At 37.0% G+C, this 24,674-nt stretch overlaps 1 protein-coding gene across 8 annotated transcripts in view; it reads left to right on the top strand.

Moving 5' to 3' along the window:
* The window catches only part of ADGRL2 (adhesion G protein-coupled receptor L2), a 378,308-nt gene extending 369,900 nt beyond the window's left edge, over positions 1 to 8,408 (top strand). For 4 of the 8 annotated variants that reach the window (XM_031554862.2, XM_085232370.1, XM_085232367.1 and 1 more), the window contains 3 exons: positions 136 to 232; positions 2,901 to 3,029; positions 6,327 to 8,408. In XM_031554862.2, coding sequence (XP_031410722.1) covers positions 136 to 232; positions 2,901 to 3,029; positions 6,327 to 7,081 — 981 coding nt within the window. In that variant the 3' untranslated portion in view covers positions 7,082 to 8,408. Of the gene's footprint in view, positions 1 to 135; positions 233 to 2,900; positions 3,030 to 3,254; positions 3,337 to 6,326 lie in introns of all 8 variants that reach the window. The other 4 variants (XM_085232369.1, XM_085232373.1, XM_085232372.1 and 1 more) reach the window with 4 other exon arrangements.
* The last annotated feature ends 16,266 nt before the right edge of the window (positions 8,409 to 24,674 follow it).

Below are 24,674 nucleotides of genomic sequence, written 5' to 3'. Positions count from 1 at the left end.
AGGATGGAGCTTTGCTCTCTGCTATAAGAAGGGCATACTTTAGTCCAAAATAAATGAGAATAAATAATAGTACATAAGTAGGAAAAAATCTTCTGTAACTTAATGCGCTTCTGTCTTATTGCTTTACATTAACAGAGCCGTATAAGGAGGATGTGGAATGACACTGTGAGAAAACAATCTGAATCTTCTTTTATCTCAGGTGACATCAACAGCACTTCAACACTTAATCAAGGTCAGTCACTGGGAACATTTCAGTTTTAGAAGACTTAAATTTTTTACAGATTTTATATAATTTAATTTAACACAGAAGAATTGAAAAGAATGTGTTGAAAAAAAAAATCTGGAACAAATGTACTCTAAAAGCAGAGTTTTAAAGTCAACCACCAGCACATTTTAAAGCCATGTTCCCTCCGCTGGCCCCCTGATATAGAAGTTGAATTCCTCCATTCATGGGAGCGCATTTAAATAAGTTTAATCAATAATTTAACTTAAAAGCAAGATCATAATTTTAAATCTTTCCTAACCTTTATAGGTTAAATCTGAAACAGAAATATGAGTGCAGTAACATTTTAATGCATATTTGACTATGATTTTTAGGTGCAGAAATTTTCCCAGTGAAATCTAATTGATATCATTTCTATGCAAAAGATGTCTGTAAAGCATTTATCTTTTTTATTTCAAAGAGCATTGTATCTGTCACATGGGATAGAATCCAGATTTTCAGGCACAGAAGCCAAAACTTTAAGTTTCTTATCTCCATTAGACTTTGAAATCTGTAACTGCATTTTCATGTCCACTTAGAAGATGAGGGTATTAATCAACACAAAATGTCCCTTCTTTTCTCCCCACCCCCCTTTTTTTTTTTTCTTTAAACAATTTAAGTAATGGAGGGCAAAGACTGTGAAAGCCGAGGTCACAGCCTATTGTTCCACTGACATCCCTAAGAGACAAACATAGTTCTGACCAGTTCCTGCTTGGCTTAAAAAGTTTCAAACAGAAAATTTACCATTGTCAGGACTACTGTAAAACCTTTGTGAACCACAAATAGCAAATTTTCTCCCTTGTGCTTTTTTCAAGATTTGGTGGTTGAGACCTGTACTTAACTCATGTTTGCTTTGGGAGTAAAAAGTGTAGTATTTGGCAAAAGACAAGATTTCAAAAAGCATGATCCTACTGGCTTACAGAAATATCTAAGATGACTTGTGTGTCTTATTGTTCCCTCCTAAATCTTTATGTTCTTCTGGCCAAAATAAATTAAAAAAATATATCCTAAGTAGAAAATGTATTTCTTATTTCATTTATTAAAAGCCCACAAATATGGTATAAATATAAAAGTCCAGGATTTCGCCATAGGAGGGTACACTTTGCCCATGCTACAGCTTCAAGTACTTCAGAGCTGAGCACAGATCTTGGAGGTTTTTCCCTGCTGTGGAGCTCCAGTTTCATCACTTGAGATGCACTGCGATGGCTAGAAAAAATTAATTGATGCTGTTGTTATTCAATTACAATAATTCTGCTATCTCAGTGATAAATATGTGTAAGAGAAGTTTAGTGATTATCTAGTAATTAGTGTTTTCTTTAAAATATAAATCAGCACCTTAAACTAAAACAGAAAAACTTTGGATTGGATAAAAAATTGTATACTATACGTAATTCCAGATTGTAATTCAAATAACGATATTAAACATGGTACACAACAAAAGGTATTTCAGTTAGTATTTCTTGTAGGAATTAGATTACAACTGAAAAAAGCTACAGTGAACTGTTTTGTAGTTTGTTCACTGATACGAACTATCATTATCAGGCCGTAGCTCTCTGCATCTTAGATTTTTCTGTATCTGTACAGTACCAAGCATTAATATAGAATATTATATTACTTTTTCCATTGCCAAATAAAATTACAGTATAGAGATATAGCTGGCTTATTAGCTTTCCGTGGTTCTGTGATACACTCATTCTGATTTGTTGCTGTGCAGTGCAACAGAAAAGGAAGTAGAAATTTAACTTTATTGTTTAAAGTAAGCTTTCTTTGTCACTTTTCCAGGCAGCTTTTTCTTTCAGTATCTAGAAGTCAGGGATTAACTGTCTTTCTAGATCTCAAAAGATGCTTTTTTTTTTTTTTTTTTTTTTCTAATTCTTCTGAATTCTTTAAATGATGTTGCACTAACACTTAAACTAGGTTTTAAAAAGTCTGTTCATTCCTGTAGTATCATGCTTCACATTACATTGTTTGTGAACTGATTATTTAAATAAAATTTGTCATTCAAGGAATTCTTTTTTAAAACCTGGCAGATAAATTTGTAGCATGAATGTCCCGGGAGAAAATGTGAATGCTCTGATTTCTTAGAGCAAATATTTTGCTTTCCCCTCAGCATGCATACTTTTGCATATACTAAAATAATGCTTGCAGTTTGTCATCTACTGTCTGTTTGAAAACACAATTCCCTTCCACTCTCCGTGTGTTTGTCATAAAGTGAATAACAGCTCTGATCCTGTCATAAGAGATTTTTCAATACCTTTAAATTTAAGAAACTCAGTTCTCTCCATTCTGGACAGAAACGTTCCATGATGCCATTTTAAAAGTTGCAGTAGCTTTATGTAGTACCTTGATCTCTACCCATTTAATTGCTATTCTTATGAACGCCGATTTTGTATACATTAGTAAATGTCACTCTCACCAGATGTTTACTTTGGGGATTTGGACAGCACCTGTGAGTTACTGGAATCTAACTGTTCTTACTCCCGTTTCAAACATATAGCTCAGAAATACTCAGAAATTTTCAACTGAATTACATTTGACAGGTTCTACATGATTCATGATGAATAAAAAAATATTCTTTATTGAAACTGTCAGAATAAAATTAAAGAACTGACATTTTTTTCTGTTTCTTTTGCTTCAGGAATGACTGGCAATTACCTACTAACAAACCCTCTTCTTCGACCACACGGCACTAACAACCCCTATAACACATTGCTCGCTGAAACTGTTGTATGTAATGCCCCTTCAGCTCCTGTGTTTAACTCACCAGGTGTGCTTATACTTCCTGAATAAAACCGCTTTTCTTGGCTTGCTCCAAATCCCTTCTTTTCCCTAGATAGAAACTCAAGTTGCAATACCCTAGCCGTACATTCAAAATTTCTGTCAGTTTGAGAAATACAGTATTACCAATGTCAGCTTGTAAAACTGCACTATATTATAGTAATGCCTTTGCCATAACAGTATTTACCAATAATTATCCATGTTTTTAACACAGGTGCCATAAATCTTAATATACTATTACAGGACTGACACCACATGGTCCGAGAGCCCATCTTCAAGATATATATCACTTAGAGGTATCATGTCTATGCAATGTAAGGTTGACTCTAAAGCTTGCTGAGAAAAACCTGCTCATGGAACAGATTAGGTACTACAGCAGCGCAAGGCATCTTGACACCTTTGGATACTGCAGCACAGAAAATTGTATCCAGCGTCAAACAGATCTATAGTATAGTGCAGCTTTATGGTAGATCATTTCCTCTAGGAAAATCTTGAGATTAACAGTTAGAATAGTTTAGTTCTGTCAGCATAAAGGGTGTCATCACTTACCTAACATTTTGTTGTTACATCCTCTAGTTGCTTTTTTTAACTACAGTGCAGTTCATCAGTAAATATCTAGCAGTTGCTGTTAGATGAGTCGTTAAGATCACTTTAGTATTACTGGAACAATAAATCTTTGATAAAGAGCTCATAAAACCTTGTTTCCAGATTTTATTTCAAGTTTCCTTTTTAACTGAACTGTAGTTTCTATTTTCATTTTCTTGTTTTCTTACTTTCCTTATGCTTTCCTCTAGCAACCTACAGAGAGACAAGTATGGGAGTAAAACTTAACTTTGCCTATCAAATGTAAATTTTTTCAGCATGATTTTTAATGGGCACAATTAAAACATAACTAGCGGTCATGAAGTAGACTCAGCGGGCAAGTGGTTCACAATTTGCAAATGAAATGTTTCCACATTCAAAAAGTACTTGCATACTGCTTTTTGGAAAACAACATGAGGTCTGTAGCAAACCCCACTGGTAACGGAAGTTATACAATGCTGAAATAATTTGCTGTTCAAAACCAAAGCAGTGTCAAGCAGAAACGCTTAACAATTTACTTATATTTTTACATTCCCACAGTAATCTTGCTACAGGCTATGGAAAGATTTCAAATAATTACCTGATCATGGGCAACAAAATTTGCCTCATCAAACCAATTTAAATATATTTTAGTACGCTTAACTCTGCAGTATATCATAGAAAACTCATTTTGGATTATCAGATACATTTTGGTATCTGCTTAGCTAAAGAAAAGAGAATTAAAATTATAGAATTAAATCACTTTCATGAGGGAAATGAATGCCAGCATGTGGTCCATGTGTTGTCTACTTTTATAAATGCCATATGTTCTGAGCAGCTAAATCCATTGCAAGAAAAAGCCTTAGAACATACATGAAATTGCAAAACTACAAAGTTGTTTAATCAAAGATTAAGGAGACCTTTCAAACAACCCTCATCTCTGTTTAAATCAGTATACATGAAGAGAAGCTAACAGTAACAGAGTTACAAAATGATTTGCAAATTACTTCGAATTTATTTGGAAATTATTACTCTGCTTTCTAAAGTTGAAGACAAAACTCTTTCATGAGAAAATGCAATTACTTTTTAATTGAAAACAGTATTTTCTAGAGAAGATTGAATTTTCTAGGATAAGCTGCAGCTTTAATTATGAAAAAAAAAAACCACAACAAAAACAAAAAATGTATAATCTTCTCCAAAACAACTTTTTTTCTTATACTCCTCCAAGCCTTGCATATAATGCAGCAGCCTCACAGTGGTCAGTCTCATTTCAGTAAAGTCACTCCATTCTTTCTTCTGTAGATAAAGTGATTTACTAGGAATGCTCTAACCATCCGACTTTCCATGATTCAGACTGTTTAGTTTCTTTCAAAGTTTTTTCTTTTCCTTTGCTTGGAAAGCACTGTGCCGTCATAGTTTACATGTCTTTGTGTCTGTAGGAAATCCTTTTCTTTATTGTGTTATTCCCCCCCTATTACCACCAGAAACAAAAAGTCAAAATCAAAACATAAAGACCTTAATCATCATAAGACTTCATTTTCTCCCCCTAAACTTATTTCATGTTTCTTAGCAGACTTACCCAATCTGTCATTTGTCCAGCAGCTATGAGATATCAGCCATGGCTGATTTCCTCTTCCCATTCCACAACTAATATTTATTCTTTGGTTTAATTTCTATGACACATACTTACAGAAATTCCTAACATTTCCACATTTGACTTCCATGCCCATGGTAACTGTGGGCCTAACTCTTAATTAACTATTCCAGTTCATTCAGCGCTGTCACTGTGACTGATGCAGACTGCAGGCAAACTTTGACCTTTAGAAGCCTGAGGCCGTTGTTGGCAGACAATTAGTGCAAAAAAATTACATTAAGTGGGAAAAGAAAAGCTGTTATTGCTTAGTAATATAATTTGCTGAACCCTTGCTCTGACTAAGTTGCTGAGAAGCTCAGTAATTCTTCATCATGTTACAATAAATCATTTTACTTTCTTTTATATATCAGCTACTCTTAGGCCAGATAGCCTGAGCAGACAGACATGATGTGAGTTGTCCAAAGTGAGTCATTCCACCTGCTGTCTATCGTGTTGTTGGATGGTGCTTGTGGGCCCTGGTCCCTGTAGTGTGAAAGATGGCTGTCCTTGTTTAACATAAATTCTTTGTATTTATCCATTTTTTTTTCCATTCTTTTCTTTACCTCATCTCAAAAAAAAAAAAAAAAGGGAAAAATGTTAGAAACGTGTTAAATTAAAGTAGTTGCTTGCCAGTTATGTGGGTTTATGTTGTACATTTACCTTCAGTTATGTCTGTGATCTAATTCCTTTTTAATTTAGTGTTGTTTAGGACAAATTCTGTTAATTTTCTTTCTTCTAAATCATGGTGACGTACTTCAAAACATAGATGTTTCCAAACAAATTGCTTTGCATTACATATGCAAGGGCATGGAGTGAACAGTTCCTTGTGGAAGAGTCACAGAAATGACACGAAATTAAGAAATTAAAATGCCACTATTCCCCACAGGAAATGCATGTTACTATTGTATAAAGGCATCTTTCCTATAAGGCGTGCAACTGTTTACATTTGGGAATGTTCAATAACCTAACTTTTCTCAAGTCTTACTTTCAAGTACAACTTTGTCCTGAACTACATTAAAGAATTTTGTTAAAATAAAAAAAAAAAAGATAAGCATATCAGGCAATAACCAGAACCATCCTTTTCTGTTTCAGGACATTCACTGAACAATGCCAGGGATACAAGTGCCATGGATACTCTACCGCTAAATGGTAATTTCAACAACAGCTACTCTTTGCGCAACGGTGACTATAACGACAGTGTGCAAGTTGTAGACTGTGGACTAAGCCTGAATGATACTGCTTTTGAGAAAATGATCATTTCAGAATTAGTGCACAACAACCTGCGGGGCAGCAGCAAGAACCACAACCTGGAGCGCACACTGCCAGCCAAGGCTGTGATTGGTGGGAGTAGCAGCGAAGATGACGCCATCGTGGCAGACGCCTCATCTTTGATGCACAGCGACACCCCCGGGCTGGAGCTGCACCACAAAGAGCTCGAGGCCCCACTTATTCCTCAGCGGACTCACTCCCTTTTGTATCAGCCCCAGAAGAAAGTGAAGACCGAGGGAACTGACAGCTATGTCTCACAACTGACAGCCGAGGCTGACGACCACCTCCAGTCCCCCAACAGAGACTCTCTTTACACAAGCATGCCCAACCTCAGAGACTCTCCGTACCCAGAGAGCAGCCCCGATGTTGAAGAAGATCTCTCTCCTTCCAGGAGGAGTGAAAATGAGGACGTTTACTACAAGAGCATGCCAAATCTAGGAGCTGGCCATCAGCTTCAGATGTACTACCAAATCAGCAGGGGTAATAGCGACGGCTATATAATTCCCATTAACAAGGAAGGATGTATTCCAGAAGGAGATGTTAGAGAAGGACAAATGCAACTAGTGACAAGCCTTTAATAGTGTAGCAAAGAAATATTAAAGGCCATGTACAAGTATTAAAAAGACTTAATTGGCCCCGTGCAGGCTCCCTCGTATCTGCTTGAAGAGACAATTCTGTTGACCCTGTGGTTCTCCTCTGTAATGGGGATGACTGGACCTCGCAGTTCTGTGAATTTTTATAAAACAAAAACTTTGTATATACACAGAGTATACTAAAATGAATTATTTGTTACAAAGAAAAGAAATACCAACAAGGTATTTTAAGATATCTTCTGCTGCTGAATTAAACAAAATTGTGAAAAAAGAAATAAAACACTTTCCAGCCATTTTACTGCAGCAGTTTGTGAACTAAATTTGTAAATATGGCTGCACCATTTTTTTTTTCTAGGCCTACATTGTATTATATACAAGGCGTAGGCTCTAAAATCCTGTGGGACAAATTTACTGTACCTTACTATTCCTGACAAGACTTGCAAAAGCAGGAGAGATATTCTGCATCAGTTTGCAGTTCACTGCAAATCTTTTCCATTAAGGCAAAGATTGAATACATGTCTAACCACTAGCAATCAAGCCACAGGCCTTATTTCATATATTTCCTCAACTGTACAATGAACCGTTCTCATGAAAAAAAAAAAATGGCTAAAGAAATTATATTTTGTTCTATTACTAGGGTAAAATAAATACATTTGTGTCCAACTGAAATATAATTGTCATTAAAAATAATTTTAAGACTTTGAAGAAAATATTGTGAATCGCTCTTGGTTGCACATATGTTATAAGCTGTTTTTCTTACACTCTGTTCATAGTACAGTAGTATGTTTAAAATGCAAGTTCTGCCCGTTTTTCACTTATTTTTCACTGTAAACAGTGTTCTGCTTTGACAAGTTAGGTTTTATTCTTTTCTTTTTTAATTTTTATTGCCAAAAACATAATTTGGGGAGAAAATTGTTTTAGAAGCCAATTATGCCAGGCCTTCCACAAATTTGGTATAGCTAACAAAGATTGTAACTCAATTCCCTGTTCATTCTTAACCAGGGTTGGGTGGTAAGGGGCAAAGGGGACACTGGACACTTCTCACAAACTTCCTCGTGAATAAAAGGTGCCTGTCCTTTAAAGAATAAATAAAACATAACTATTACTCTTCCATATTCCTTCTGTCTATATTTAGTAATTAATTTATTTTATGATAAAAATCTAATGAAATGTAAATTGTTTCAACTAAATTCTGCTTTTTTCATCCCTTTGTGTAAACTTGTTAATAATGAGCCCATCACTAATATCCAGTGTAAAGTTTAACACCTGTTTGACAGTAAATAAATGTGAATTTTTTTCCAAATAGGTAAAATGTGCATTATTATGTACAAAGCATAATTGGCATCAGCAAGTCCTTTGACCCAGCTGTATCCTGCTTAGAATGGCTTCTTTACATTTTATGATTTAAGTGTTGAGAATACAGTAGAAACTGTCTGTGTAGTGCTACAGAAGAGTTCATCTTTACTATTCATTACCTTAGTCACAATTGACTAGGATCAAATTCAGACGTAGCAGGGTCATTAGGAAAAAGTACTGTAATTTCATATATTTACACAACTTTTAAGTAGGCATATGTATTGAAATAAAATATCACTATCATAGTCTCAGCAACAGTAATTAGCAGTATTTATTAGTGATGAAGATATATTCTTGTAGCAGGGAAAACATGAGTAAGCAGCATTTGGGTAGTACTCAGAGTGCTATACAAATAATCAATCCATCACTGTTTTGAATTAGATAAATAAGCATGACTGCCCTCATTTCTATCAGACAGGAAAACTGCAGAAGGCAGCCCAAGATGTTATCTAGAAATAAGTGGCAAAATTGGAAGTGAAGGCTTTGTTTCCTTGGTTCCCAAGCCTCTTTCTGTCCCTCTAACACCAGGGCTTCTCACAGATCATGCCAAGGACTTTATTCGTTGCAGCTTCCGAAAATGCCTTCCTTCGTTATGACAGAAGCCACCTGTTTCACACGTGGCTAGTGTGACTGAATACAGGTATGATAACAGCAAAAATTCATTCGAAAGCCTTATAAATTCTAAGTTAGCTTCTAATCTGCTAGTATATATAAAGCTCCATTAGGAATATGTATTGATACACAATAGTTTTGCATAGGTGCATTTTGAAAAAGTTTGGATTTCAGAAAAATTCTGGGGGCAAGAATTCCTGGTATTGAAACAGATCTAACTCTATAAAAAATACCTGGGTTGAGGTGGAACCACATAGCTCAGATAACCTCAATGTATCTGTAATCAGGCCTGTGACTATAGCAGTTGTCACTGAAGACAAAGGCATCTTTACTGTATCCTACTGGTAACTCTTGCCAGTAAGTTCCTTAATACTTAGAAGTTACTGTCTTCATGTCAAAGTCATTTAAAATTTAGTAAGAAACTGTTTACTTCTGTTTAATAGAGATGCTTTAAAAATCTGAAGTCTCTCTGAAGTAAGGGTTTGTTCTGATTCAGGATATACCAGCAGACACTTTGGAGCAAAATGATTCCTTTGGTCTGCCTGGCAACTTAAAAACATACCTGCTGCCTTCTACCTAGGAAATCATGTCTTAGGGATTTAAAACCCATGGTGCTCAAGTAATTACAGTACATGACCTAGTAACATCACCAGCTTTCAGCAGAACATTCAACCCGAATTCAAGCGAGTACTCCTTTGTATCACGTTGTCTAACTAACAGTGGTGAAACTATATGCTGGAAGGTTTGTAGCATTGTGATCTTAAAAATATATCCAATTGCAAATGTAACAAGTATTCATAAAACAAGAAAATTGAGCTGATGAACCTAAGATGAACCAGCTGAACCTAAGTATCATACAGGAATTCTTTTGTTAGCTTCTTTGTAGTATAGATGTTGCTTTTTAGCAAGCCTGTTTTTTTTTTCCTTTTTATTTTTTCTTCTTTTAATGTTTTGCTAGTGAAATGTCCTGTGTTTAACTAGCAGCTAGCAGTCAATAGCTTGCCAAATTTCTGTTGGTGTAACTTCTCAGTGTAGTAGATTACAATATAATTATATAGCTGACAGCTTATTGTAATTTCTTTGTGTTCTCTCTCACGTTCCTGCCATCTTGTCTTGGGATCAGAAGGACAGAAGAATTGAGAGGAAGAGTTCAAGAATAGCGAAATAATGACAGCAGAATTAATGGAAACAAGTGTTTCTCCAGGGTCATCAGTTAACCAGTTCCTAAGATGGTGCCAATGATATGCTGCTATTTTAGGCACTGTCTTTCAGAAGAGCTGTAATTTTCTTATGGCTAGTAATCTCCTGTTACTATCAGTGTTAACCCTACTGGCTCCATTCAATTCTTCCTTGTAACTTCAGTCCAGTTATATTCCAGCAAAAGATTAAATGGGATGTGCATTTAGTGAACTGTTGTATAATGGTGCTATGCATTGTTTAATATAAAATACATCTCAATTCTACATAAGTGAACCATAACATGAAGAAATGCAACACTGGTAATATCTTTATAGTTAGAATTAACCTTTATCTGTGAACTCTACAATCCACCTTTGCTTCTTTTAAATTGGAAATGAAATTACTAATAAAGTTTACATACATTCACTTATGTAGACAATAAAAGGTGTTTCAAATTGACATAAGTTATGGATAAAATATGCGTCATTTTATGTCCTAATTTTTAAGGAATTTTTCTTTCTGAACTGAACAGACATTAACAGAATAACAAAAACATACAGTGTTCCCTGTATACTGTTAGCCCATTTTGCCTCAAAACTAACAAAGCTTGTCTTCCATAATTGAATGTGACAACTTAGGATAAAGTTCTCTCTAAACGTAGTTTGTTTTTTTTTTATAAATCAAGAGTAGCTACAGGCAGACAGCTGTATGTACACACACACACCCCTTCACAAGAGTTTTAGCTCACACATTCTAAGGAACGATTGAGAGTGAGAAGCACTGGGAAACATCAGTAGTTCTTCAGTTTCAGCTCTGCTGTAGCCCTACAAAACACTTCAGCCCTTCAAAGAGGGAACTCACAGTGAAGCATACTTTAGATTTTTTTCAAATAGTTGGTGACAGTTGACCTCCACATTTATGAAGGGCATTGCTACCACTACAGAAAGCAAGGGGGTTGCTGCATGTATCCAGATTCATGGATGCCTGGCATGCTGAGTCTCTACCCCACAGCTACACTAGAGATTGCAATCTAGCTCTGTACTGAAGTTAGCACAGCCTTGGATGCAAGGGATTTGTGCCTTGCATATATAAGCAGTAGGAATTCAATTAACAGATCCATCTTGGTCATCCAGCTCTGACAAAAAATCTGGAGTAAGTGTTCATTAGAACTCTGTCCATTTCAAGAAAGCTTTTTTTCCTTCAGTAAAATACTTCATGTGGTTTTTAGAATGACAACTTCCAAATCCCCTTATTCATGCAGGATAAATTCTCAATGGTATTTCATTAATTCATGTCTAAGACCATTAATATCTCTTCTTACTGTATTATGTCATCATTAATCTCAACTGCACCCCATCAACATTCCTGGCATGTGAAACAGATCACACCAAGATGCAGCCAGATGCAGACAACCATACAAGCCTCAGCTCAGTAGCAAGGAGATTTAAACTACTATTCCATGTAACACACCAGCATGAAATCCCAGACTGAGGAAGTCACAGTGACAGAAATAACATTCAGAATAGATAGTTTTAATCAAGAGAATCCTAAAGCATTGATCTAATTTTTAACCTTTTTGATGTTGCACATCACCTCTGCACCTTTGAGTAGGAGCCCTGGTACAATGGAATTGCTGCACTGCAAGCCAGTCCGAAGCTTAGAGATAGCAAAGCTGAGCACAGAAAGACGTAGGTACGTTAAAAGGTCTGATTCACATCAACCTATATAGTACCTGCATGCATTGTTGTTTTATTTTGAAAAAGGAGAATCAAACTGATAAGAAACATTCTGTGAGAAAGCCATTCTAGCCTTGTAGAATAAGAATAGTTTTTAAATAGCTTAATGCTGAACTTTCAGCCTCCAGATTGCTTAGAAGAGTTTCAAAGGTTAACAAGGCTTTCATGAATATAATTCATTTTCACTCACTTTAAATAGCCCAGTTTGCTTTTTTTCCTGCATTAGTGGGATAAATAGAAGTTGCTTAGCTTGCATTCTTCCTAGTACTCGTTGTTTTAAGTATTTCCACACTATCTCCTACTACTCAAATCCTTTATAAGCAAGTTCTTATTTTCAAACTCCGTTTTTAAAATCATTTAGTTGCCAGAATCACTCTTTGCCAGAATGCTGCAAGAGAGAAGACGAACACAAAATTATTCTTGTGTTGTTTTTGTTGATTTACGGGTGGAATTGTATTTTCTATCCTGTCCTTCTCAACCTCCCCACTCCTCATCCCATATGATATTTTCTTACTGTCTATTCACAACACAATTTTTCCTACTAAGCTGATCATGACATGTAACAACCTAAATAGTCACAGTTAATGTAAAACCCAGAAAAGCTTACAAGATACTTCAATTATTCCTTCAAAACTGGGCCCAACTTTATCAGCATTGCATTTCATCTGCTTCACATGGCCCGTTTACTCACTGTTAACTCAGGTCATTCCCAATCTTCCCTAGCTCTGATTAACTGAAATAATTCTCTGTTAAAAGAAAATGTTGCCACCTCTCAGATAGTGTGCTCATCCCCCCTTCAGATAGCATAAGTTTTAATACAGAGTGTTGGGGCACTTTACCATTAGCCTATTGCCATGATAAAGAAAAGCTGAGCATTTAATTCTGCCTTTTTTTTTTTTTTTTTTTTTTTAAACACACAACTACTTTAACTTCCCAAACTCTGGACTGCTTTAGTGGCCTCTGTAGGGATGTTCTCACAAGAATTTTTCCTTTTAAACTCCAAATAAATGATGTCAGCCATATGACTGGATTAACTTCAGTGTGTTAGAGAGGCACCATTTTCTGGCCCTGACCATATCCATCTCTTTCAGCACTGATTCTTCCAAACCATATACTACTAGATGTCTGAGCAAAAAGAACTTGTCTGTTCAAAGTGAAATTCAGATGGAACTTAGGCAATGAAATTCCAAGGTACATAACTCACAGGCACAACAGATGTCATTTCAGGGGCAGAAGTAATTTTAACCTTGCAAATACATACATTTTGTTTTCCTAATTTCTGCTGCTCTGTACATGCAGCCACACGATTATGGTGGAGGTGAGACAGTGAGCACAGACACTGCCCTCCTTACGTGTGACAGGGAGGTCTCCATATGCCATAATCCATACATAGGGTTAAAAAAAAAAAAAAAAAAAAAAAAAGAGTTCCTTCTCTCCATCTGCTGAAGTTACTGTCCTGAGTGCACACAGCCCACAGAGACTGTGGGTGCCAGCAATGAAATGCCAAAGCTGGGCCAGGCTCCAGGGCCCAGCAGAGCTCACAGGCCCTTGTCTCCACAGAGCTTCTAGCTGAGAAACTGAGCCACAGCTGGGCTGCCCAGAGTGCACGGCCCCTCAGCACACCCCACTGCCGGGCTACTCAGAGTGACCTACTTCTTCCTGACCTGTTACAGTCACACTGCTGTCTGAGGTGGGCATGCACCTGCTGAAATTCTAAGGAGAGCTTCACAGTAGCTGAAATTGCTGGTGACAGGGAGACTGCTCCATGACAAAGCACAAACATGTGCCGGCTTGAAGGCACCAACAGAAGTTTCTAAGCATATTAAAGGCTGCCTGCAGAGCCAGCCATGTTTCACAAAATCCAAGAGGGATAAAGAAGAATGCACAGAGATGGGGAAGAAAATAAAGGAGTTATCAAACAAGGTACAGGATTAATTTTGCTCTTACTTCCAACACAGCTAACCACACTCCCCACCAAATAGGGCAGAGAAACCTCATCTGTGTCCATCTATCTGGGCAGTTCAGCAAAGTATTTCAGTTTAGCAAAAAATTTATAATACTTTAGAGTTATTAGTTCATGTTAACATCCTAAATACTACATTTAACAGTTATTGCCAGATCCCCAACAGTTGAGAAATTTATCACTCTAAGCATGTCTTGACATTTTCAAAGCAGACTTTCAAAGCTGGATCGATTCAAAACAAATTCTTTCAGTAACCAAAATTCAACCATTCTTAAAACCACTGAAAATGAAGAAAACAGCATATTTAGTGAAAGAAATCCATTTAAGCATTTACCTTGGTACAGCCTTTCCGTGCACCACCAAGCACTATGAGCACCCCCTCCCTGACAAGGCCCACCAGCACAAACAAGGCATTGACACCCATCCAGGGGCACCAGTGATTCACAATCCCAGCATTGTGAAAGGAATCTCACCTATGCCCACTTTAAAAAGCTATATATCACACAGACAATGCTCACCAGTTATATTTAGAGTATTCATTAGATTAGCACTCTTAAGAAAGAAATAGTATAACTGTGATATCTATAAGGAAGATTAACACACATTTATGAGCCAAACTTGTCCTACCAAGCACTACATTATTCACTCAGGAGCTTTCATGATCCAACTCATGGTGTGCACACAGAGACTGCTTTTCACGTGGCTACAGAAAGACTACAACAGTTACACCCCAGGCATTCCAACACCTGAAAGAAGCAGGTTGCTGGTTCAGGGGGTTCACCAAAGTCTCAGCAAAAGTTTGTTGGAGATTAACTGGCACTTAAGGTATGGCTTGGTCTCTCCACATCAAGACAGAAACATGCTACATGCTGCTTATAACTATAAGCGCTCTAATTAGGCTGACTTGATTATTGTTCTGTGGTCTGATAGATGTTGTATTTAAAGTAATTTCAGGTACTAATTTTCAGACCTTTTTTGTGAAATAGTAAATTAAGTGCAATTTATTCAGAGAATTATTCTTTTCTTTCTTAATGTCTATTCCCTCTGGTTTGCAACTTTAATTAGAACCTGCTAGTACTGTTCATACTAGTAATGGCAACAGTTGTCACTAGAGTACAGATGCATAGATTCAGCTCATATTGCCACTTTGATTTTATATCTAAAAAAAATATCAATCTTCCCAGCTATACATGCGAGAATACTGTCCATTAATGCTTTATTTCACTGCTACCCTGAACTCTAGACTCAACACTAACAATCTGATTATTTTTTATGTATTATTCAGTAATGCATTTTCTAAAGAATAGAAATTTTTTAAAAAAGAAATGGAAAAAAAGCTCTATTTGGAGATAAATATCTGCCCCCCAAAAAAGGTTATTTAGTCTATCTAGATTTCTTTTTTATTGCTATAGATTTTCCCAAGGCAGTATTATTTCTTGAATAATTATTGATCTAAGCCATTGTGTGCTAAAATAGGCTGATTAATTTGTTAAACATATGCACAGAAAAGCTCTTGGTTGCCCTGATAAAAACAAACAATTCCCCTTCTTCTCTCCAATCCCCAGTATGATGACTAGGTTAAAATGTAAGCAGCAGTTAATATTTGATTTGCATTTATCAGGAAACAGAAACAAATTACATTTCTATGGAGCAGAAAGTTTATACAAGGCCTGGAGAATCCTTCAGAAACCATTAGTCTTGTGCGGTCTGATCCTTTAGACACTAGTTTACAAGTCTCAGCTTCGGAAGGGAATCTTCTAGCAACTAGTTGCAACCAGGTTCTAGAAGCTTGCAAGCTTATTATACAGACAAAATTGCCCTTTTATTAAATTTAAATACTTTTTCAGCATTTTACAGAGGAAAGTTATCCACTCCACATTCTTATGTTTCACTGAAGAAATAAAGACTGGCTGCTTCTGAAGCATTTTGCATACCAGCCAGTATACCTCATGTGAGTCAGCAATACTGACAGTGAGCAAGGTTAAGAAGGCATCTGCTAGCAAACACCAAAAGCACTGACTTCTCTTCATTGTCTTACGCACTCCATGGATAGTATGAAGTTTGCTTTCAGCCTGGGAATTCACAGCTGGAAACACCAGCACCATTTCTTTGTGAAGAATAAACTTTTTCCCTCAGTGAATGGCAATAATGCTTAAGGAGGTAAGGGGAAGTATTGATTCACATCAAATACTTGCATTTTGTCATCCTCCAAAATTGGAAAACAGGAAAAAGGATGTACAGAACCTCTATGTGAAATAATGAATCAGCATGCTGCTGTCTGCTCTGTGCCACAGAAAGAAGCAAAGTAGATGATATGCTCAGCCAGATCAAACAAGTAAATTAATGCCAAAAAGGTAGCTCCAAACAAACAACAGTTCAGAAGTTTTTACCATTGAGCTACATAAATGTGCTCAGTGTACTGATATCTGCGAGTCCAGCAAGACTTATTGAAAGCATCCAGTTGAGAAAAAAAAGTCACCGTCAGGAATGAAATTTAATTTTGTAAGATATTACAAAGATATCTGGTTGGCTTTGGTGAATTACAGAAGAATACCTATGCCCTACTGATACAGCTCTCAGTGGGTATTTTTGCTAAAATACTGAAGCATTATCAGTCATCTCAATGTAGGTACAAGGCAGTGCATGCACAGGTATTCTGTTACAACCCAAGGTGGTTCAGGACAGGCAGAATCCACCCAAACACATTTTGACTAAACTTATGTCAATACAAAATCAGCATATTCTGGTTGAGGTCCGAGGGATTATTCCATACCTGCACCAGTTAACAGCAAGAGAGGTTTGCTACATGGTACCATTTCCCGACATTTCTCTTTGTTACTCATCACCTCTGTTTTATTACTTTGTTGCAGAGCCAGTGCTGTTCTACACCCATGCTCTCCTACTCGTAGCATCACTGGTAAGTTTAATGCTCACTACTTCTCCCTTTTCTTTCAAAAGGTAAGCTTAAAAAAAAAATAGGGAATGATAAGATTTAGTGCATAGCTTCCACTTAAACAATAAGAGAACATTTGTATTTATGCATATTCAATTTCTTCCATTTAGTGAAATGACCCTAAAAGTAATCTAGTTCAACTAGGCAGGCAGGCAGAAAAATCACCTATGCCCCTTACTCCAAGCCCAACACTGGGCTATAGCAATGTCTTCAGTAGGAAAAAATGAAAAAAAGGAAAAGCAATTTTGCCACGTTTTTTCTTGATGCGTTTCATTCTGCAATCAGCAGCAGACTACAACTGTAAAGCCTGTAGCGAAGCCCTGACAACCAGTTAATAGCAAGATTTTTGCTGACTTCAGTGAGCATGATTACTCTTCTGAACCACTCCTATATTTCAGTCTGTTGACTCTTAGTCTGGGGGGTACTGGGCATTTAAAATAAAGACAAACAAGACTTCCATTTTTCAAAGTGTTTCCCAGCCATGGACAAATGCTTTGTTTGTCTTCACTACTTGTAACCTTGTTCCTGCGTGCATCACCCCCATAAGTGCTATTTCACAATGGAGAGCATATGCTCTTTTTTCCCCCACCAGATCAATACCTGTCTAAAAGTATTTACTCTCGAAAAGGGCTCCGATCCTTTTCATTATCACCCTTGAACTTCTTTTCTGCTCTTCATTTTTTTGCTATATGACATAGGCTTTTTTTAAAAAAAAAAAAAAAACTTCCTGGCTATTGCTTGCCCTTAATATGATGCTTTTTCTTTGCTCTTCTTTTCTCTGAAATTTAGTTTACATCACAGATTTTCCACTTGTTTAATCAGAGAGTTCATTCAGCGCTATAGCTGAAAGGAGACAAGACAATGATGATCTAAATGAGGAATGGAAAAGACTGACTGAGAAACTTGTTCTATAGAAGGAGAAGAAGAGTAAAAGGGCAAGTAATACATACAGGTAAGCCAGACTATATTGGAATATGACAGAACTACTGTGAAAGTATTCAACTAAACAACTTACATTTTGACTAGCAAAGACTAAAGTTATGAAAGAAGCTGGAATGAAAGGATATTAAATAAGTTGACTGCAATATTCACAACGCTTGGAATCCTTTATCTTTTCTGCAGTTGGCCACTGACGCGATTTGTCTTTAGAGGAGGTTGTGCTTCTGTCTCTGTCAGAGAAACAGACAAGCCATGCTCACCCTCATCAGGGATTTAAAACCTGTATTCTTAAAGCAGTATCCAGAGAAGGAAAAAGCAGTTGTTCACTTCCTTCAAACTGAAGACTTCTTACAGAGTTATAACAGGAAAACTAAGATACTTATCCTTTTACCACCTTTACCATGCTTTGAATCAGCCAAAAATGATTTAACAAGGGATCCCTCAGCCTGAGAAAGCAGCAGCTAATCACAGCAACACCAGGTACCCAGCAAACATCAGTGCCTTCCCTACTAGATCCAAACACAAAATGACCACAAGGTGACCTGATTTGGAAGTATGCCTCACAACAGGACTAGAGGTCAACCACAGGCCAAAACACCCTGAGTTTCTATGGTGCACGGACAAGTAAAATCATAGACTGGTTTGGGATGGAAGAGACCTTTAAAGTCATTTAACTCCAAACCCCTACTATCAGCAGAGACATCTCCTTCTAGCCCATATTACTCAAAGCCTCAACCAGCTTGGCCTTTAACACCTTCAGGGAGGGGGCATCCAAAAATCTCCCTGTGCAAACATGCTATGTAATCTGGTTATCTATTAGATGTGTTGAGTACCTAAGGGTATAGCCAAGCTTTACACATTTCCCCTAGCTGGACTAGATGTAACCTTATCATAAACACTTTCTTCTACAGAGAAGTTTTCTTCAGCCAGCACCCCATGCTGGAAGTTTTAATGTAAAATTTATCCTACCTGGGAACCTCTCTGATACAGGACAGTTAAAAAAAAAGAGGTAGTAGTCTCTTATTTCATGTTTTTTGTTGTTGTTGTTGTTTGTTTGTTTTTGTTTGGTTTGTTTTTTGTTGTTGTTGTTTTGTTTATTTTTTGTTTGTTTTTTTACACAACAATTATCTATACTCTGACCTCATTCTCCTCATTCTGTTCTACTGCACATAGGTAGAATCATTTACAGCCAAGATTTTTGACATGAGATAGATATATGACTTTGAAACCTGAAGCGCATTTCTGTCAGTGCAACTGAAATATTAAGAATACATTTTCTCAAAGAGCAGCATTTTAGCATATTTCTGAACTTGACATAAAATAGCAATTTTGACAGTGCTCTTATATAACAAAATGCATTAATTAACTCACTTTTTCTGATTTCTAGTGGCAGTTACCTTTTTCAACCTTAACAACTAGCCAGATTGCCATAATTACAAAGAGTACATGGTGCATAATGTATGATCAGAAGCATAATATACTTGAAGTGTAAAATGCTCCAAAAATAAAGCTAGAATAAACGTATTGTTTATTTATTGGCACAACTGAAACACATAACTGCATCCAAATATCTGACACTGAAATAAATGCCTGTGCATAATTCTTGCAATTTGATGGATGTTAATTTTCATTTAAGCTATAGGTTAAAGTTGACAAAAATTCTAATATCTAGCTTACAATATTACATTCATAGTAAAGCATTGTTTATTTAACCATGATGAATAACCGCTTAAAGCACTAACTAATCAAACCAAAATTCAATTGTCTTCTCAAGACAATCCTCTATTTTCTGCTCAAAGTCTACTGAAAGGTTATACAAGTTGACAGATATAAAAACTGAAAGATCTTCAGATTTTTTTTTTTTTGTTCATCCTTCCAGACTCCAAAGACAATTGTAGTTAATGAGCATTTTGGTTTTGATTTGAGCAGGCTTTAGGTTATCACATTGCTGCTGCTCTTTCAGCCTCTTTTTGTTCCTATTTGTTACTCACTCATTATAGTTCATCTACAAGGGTCAACTGTAAGCTTTCTTGGGAAGCAACTACATCTTCCCCTGTAGGAATGAAAAAGACAATAGACTTTGACAATATAATTAGCATAGCTAAATTCTAATATAAACACAAACAATAACTTGCAATCATTTGCATTCACTGTCTGACACTACTGCAGCAAATTCTAAACTGTCTTAGTATCTGTTCATGTCATCATAACAGGAAAAGTTCATCAAGCCAATGACTTGGCCAAAACAGCAAACAGGCTGCAAGAAGACTAAACAATATTAGTGCTGTGGGGGTTCAAGAACACTTCCAGCGATGAGTACTGTAAGAGGAGAGAGCAGGAACATCACATATTACACAGCCACCAAGATAAGATTTTCATACATGTATAAGCATTTTCATTTACAGTTCTTTTATTCATTCCAGAGTGAACCTGGAAGGTATTACAAGGCAGAAACATTCTCCTGTTTTGTACTGTTTTCTCTTTAAACTTCTACAGCAGCAATCTAATGAAGCACAAATGACTTGAAGCATATAATGCCACCTGTAACTTTAGCAGCTCCATAGAACCTTTCTTCACCTACTAATAAAATGAATGCAGCTGACTAAGCATTAGCCTGGTTTTAAAAAAGAACAGCACTGGAGACAGTATCATACCATTTAGAAATTAGCTGTTGAAGTCAATACAGATAAGAAAAAAAGATGCATTGACAAAACATCTTGGTTTTCTATCACCTGTCCTCCCCAAACTCTTCCCCTTACACCAAAGAAACATTAAACTTACTTCACACATGCAAGATCTGGAAAGGGAGAAAATCCTCATTTCAGAATTAAAATTGGTTGAGCTATTTCTCTTATCACCTGTAACCCTAAACTAGAACCAAAAATAATATATTCTGCCATCTATATATCACTGCAGGACAAATTCTAGTCCAGCTATATTTTCAATAGCATTCCGTAGGTTACAAGCTAGTTTGACCAGATTATTTCAAGGTGACTGCATTTTTACATAGCATATGCCTGACACCATGGGTACAATTACTACTACCACGTAGCTTCAGTTTTCATGGGTAATTAATTGATAAATGACAACCGGCTCCTTCTTAGCTGCTACATAAGTCCTTTATTAACACATTTAATTCAATAAAGAGCAAGATAATACAAATCATAGTGAAGGACAGAGAATCAATTTATTCATTTTCATACACCGACTTTTGGAGTGCTCAGTAACAGAGTACGGCTCATTGCTTTTTTGTAGGATGGGTTATCTTCATCCAGGGGGTAACAAAGCAAAATCAGACACCACTCTTTTAACAGAATTAAGCTGAGGAAAGGATAGGAATCACTCAAGCCCACCCCTTAAGGTCAGTAATTGTTCCTGCAACATCAATGAGGAAAGCTAAATGAAGACACTGAACATAATATGACTCCTTGGAAAACAAAAAAGGAACAAAAAGCAGGATAACAGAAGAGAAACAAAAACTGCAAAAGGAGGATGAGAGCAAAGAGTTGAAAGAAAATTAGACTGTGCTCATAGAAACATAGAAAGGCCTGAGTTAAAAAGGATCACAACGATCATCGAGTTTCAACCCCCCTGCAATGTGCAGGGTCACCAACCACTAGACCACGCTGCCCAGAGCCACATCCAACCTGGCTTTGAATGCCTCCAGGGATGGGGCATCCACAACCTCCTTGGGCAATCTGTTCCAGTGCATCACCACCCTCTATGTGAAGAGCTTCCTCCTAATATCTGACCTAAACCTCTCCTATCTCAGTTTAAAGCCATTCCCCCTTGTCCTATCACTATCCACCCTCATAAACAGCCATTCCCCCTCCTATTTATATGTTCCCTTCAAGTACTGGAAGGACACAATGAGGTCTCCCCAGAGCCTTCTCTTCAAGAGAAACAAGACCAGTTTCCTCAACCTTTCCTCATAGGAAAGGTGCTCCAGCCCTCTTATCTTAATGGCCCTCCTCTGAACCCACTCCAAGAGCTCCACATCATTCCTGTACTAGAGGCTCCAGGTCTGGAGGCAGTACTCCAGATGTGGCCTCACAAGAGCTGAGAAGAAGGGACAATCACCTCCTTCTCCCTGCTGGCCACCTTTTTTTTTTAAAAAAAAAAAAAAAAAAAAAAAACAGCCCAGAACATAGCCTTCAGGGCTGCAAGCACACACTGCTGGCTCATATCCAGCTTCTCATCTACTAGAACCCCTAAGTCCTTCTCCACAGGGCTCTCAAGGAGATCTTCCCCCAGTTTGTATAAATACCTGGGATTTCCCTGACCCAAGTGCAGCACCTGCACTTGGCCTTATTGAACCTCATTAGGTTTTCGTCGGCTTCTGGGAGGATCTGCTCCACGATCTTCCCAGGCACAGAGGTGAGGCTCACCAGCCATAGTTCCCCAGGTCTTCCTTTCTCCATTTCTTAAAAATAGGAGAAATATTTCCCTTTTTCCAGTCACTGGAGACTTCAGATAGCTATGATTTTTCAAATACGATGGAGAGCAGCTCGGCAACCACATCAGCCATCTCTTTCAGAACCCTAGGATGGATATCATCTGGCCCCATGGACTTATACACGTTCAATTTCATGAGGAGGACTCATACTTTTTCCACCATTACAGTGGGACAGAATCCACTCCACACACCCTCACACAGAGGCTCATGGTCCTGGCAGACATGGGAAGCCTGACCACCCATGAAGACTGAGAGAAAGCACTCATTGAGTACCTCAGCTTTTTTTATGTCTGAGGAAGCCAGCTCCCCATTACCTTTCATCAGATGGAGAATACACTCCTTGGCCAGTCTCTTCCTACCCATATATCCATAGAACCCCTTCTTGTTATCTTTTACATCTGTCACCAAGTTCAGCTCCATCTGCACCTTGGCTTTCCTAATCCTATCTCTATACACACAGACAACAGCCCTGTATTCCTCCCAGGATACACAACGCTGCTTCCACTTTCTGTACACTTCCCTCCTTTCTCTCAGGAGATGAAGGAGAGTGAGAATTTTAACGATTCACCAAAATACTTACAAGTATTCATCCAGTGAGGACCTAAGTGTAAAGTCATAATGTTACTGAAGGACATTCAAAATAGATTTTACTTCTGTGGTATGAAGAATAAAGAGCTAGTGGAGCCTTTGCTGTAGCTAATATGGTATATTTTAATATAAAAACTCCTGCTAAATTTCTAATAAAAGTCATCTATTGGAGTCAACAAAACCTCCTTTTCACTTTTGTGAATCCAAATTTTAGTTGGGCATTAAAATAGATTTATCTAGAAACTTGTTATACTGACGTTGTTGAGCTCCATGAAACAAATCATTTACACTTCTGAGACTGAATCTGTAAAAGGAATTGCAAAACTGACATGCACACATCTAAAGAATGCTCCTGATAATGCTAATTACAAACCATGTCCTGTCCTAAACTGTCATCTACAAAACGATGATGACAAAAGTTGTCTAACTATTGTTTTTCATAAAGTAAACTGATTTAGTACCTTCAGACAGGCTGCAAAACACATCTCTCTGACTGGGCTTCCAGGAGAACGTCAAAGTGAAAAGGAGTACTTTTTAATAGTGCCTTTAAGTACCCTAAATGCCTTTAAAATATTTAGAGCAATTAAAAGATATTGAACAATTATAGTCCTGTTACGATATTGCAGCACTTGAAGACCTTGGCTTAGATTTAAGAAACTAGTCAATCAGCTAATATCAACCTTGTAGAGCTTTTTAAGTAATCATCTAAATACAGTTCATTTAGATTAAGATATGATCCAACTACCTTTTCATATACTTCTTCAGGCTTGTGTGGAGGTTTAAAATTGGAGTTACTCTGCTATGTTAATCCACAGAATAAAGATGAATTTAATGTGCATGTAGTAATTCAATACAGAAGTTACTAAGATGTGTGAGAATACATTGCTCATATCAGTAAAATTGGCCTCAAGATTTTATCCTAAAATACTTTTCCATAACTATGAGCAAGATACTTTCACTAACAGGTATTTTGTCTCTTTGTGCATGTTCTGGTCCCTGGAACAATTCACACAAGAAAAAACTGGTGGCAAGTTTCTCGCAGCATATTCCAGATCAAAGACTGTGGGGCACAGTTCTTTTTCCACAAAGACAATGGACAGGCATAAACACCCAGAGAAAGCCAGGAGAAAAGTTCCCTGGTGTAGGTTCCTCTTAAAATAAGACTTTTAAGCAGCTGTTTTCCACACAATCCTTTGCAAACTTCAGGAACAGTTGTAAAAAACCCACAGCTTAGATCTGCACTCCAAGGGCAAACCTCCACAGTTGTCTAATTATATCTGAGATTTTTCTACTCCTGTAAGACACAAGAAGCAACCAAGCAATAAACAATGAAAACAATTCTGTGCTTAAACATTGCTATCTAGTGTTACTTTAGACACTGTGAGCAAAGACATCTGCCCAGAGAGTGTCTCAGATGAGATTTCAGGGGAACATTCTAAGAGACAGAGCAATTGCTGTTACATGTCTAATTCCTTTAGCACAAAGTTTACACTGTTTCCATATTTATTAGTTGAGGCTATGATCCTTAAAGTGTCACACACTATTTTATTTTAATCACAACAGAATTATATACAAAGAAAGAACTTGCAAGTCCGCTGATCTGGAGGCATTACTAAAATATGTAACAGGCATATGAAGCCCATAATGTTCACAATATTCCATAAAATTTTAATTCATTTAACCTCATCTTAGATCATCTTATCTACCAAACATTTTCCTGTTAGATGCACAACCTCATGAAGTGATTTAGCAGAAGAAAGTGCCTTCCCTATTTTATATTCAAATACACTGTCATA

Source organism: Meleagris gallopavo, chromosome 10, assembly GCF_905368555.1.
Source record: "Meleagris gallopavo chromosome 10, MGAL_WU_HG_1.1, whole genome shotgun sequence".
Lineage (NCBI taxonomy): Eukaryota > Metazoa > Chordata > Aves > Galliformes > Phasianidae > Meleagris > Meleagris gallopavo.
The sequence above is the reverse complement of the archived record's forward strand: the minus strand, read 5'-3'. Positions and strand labels throughout refer to the sequence as shown.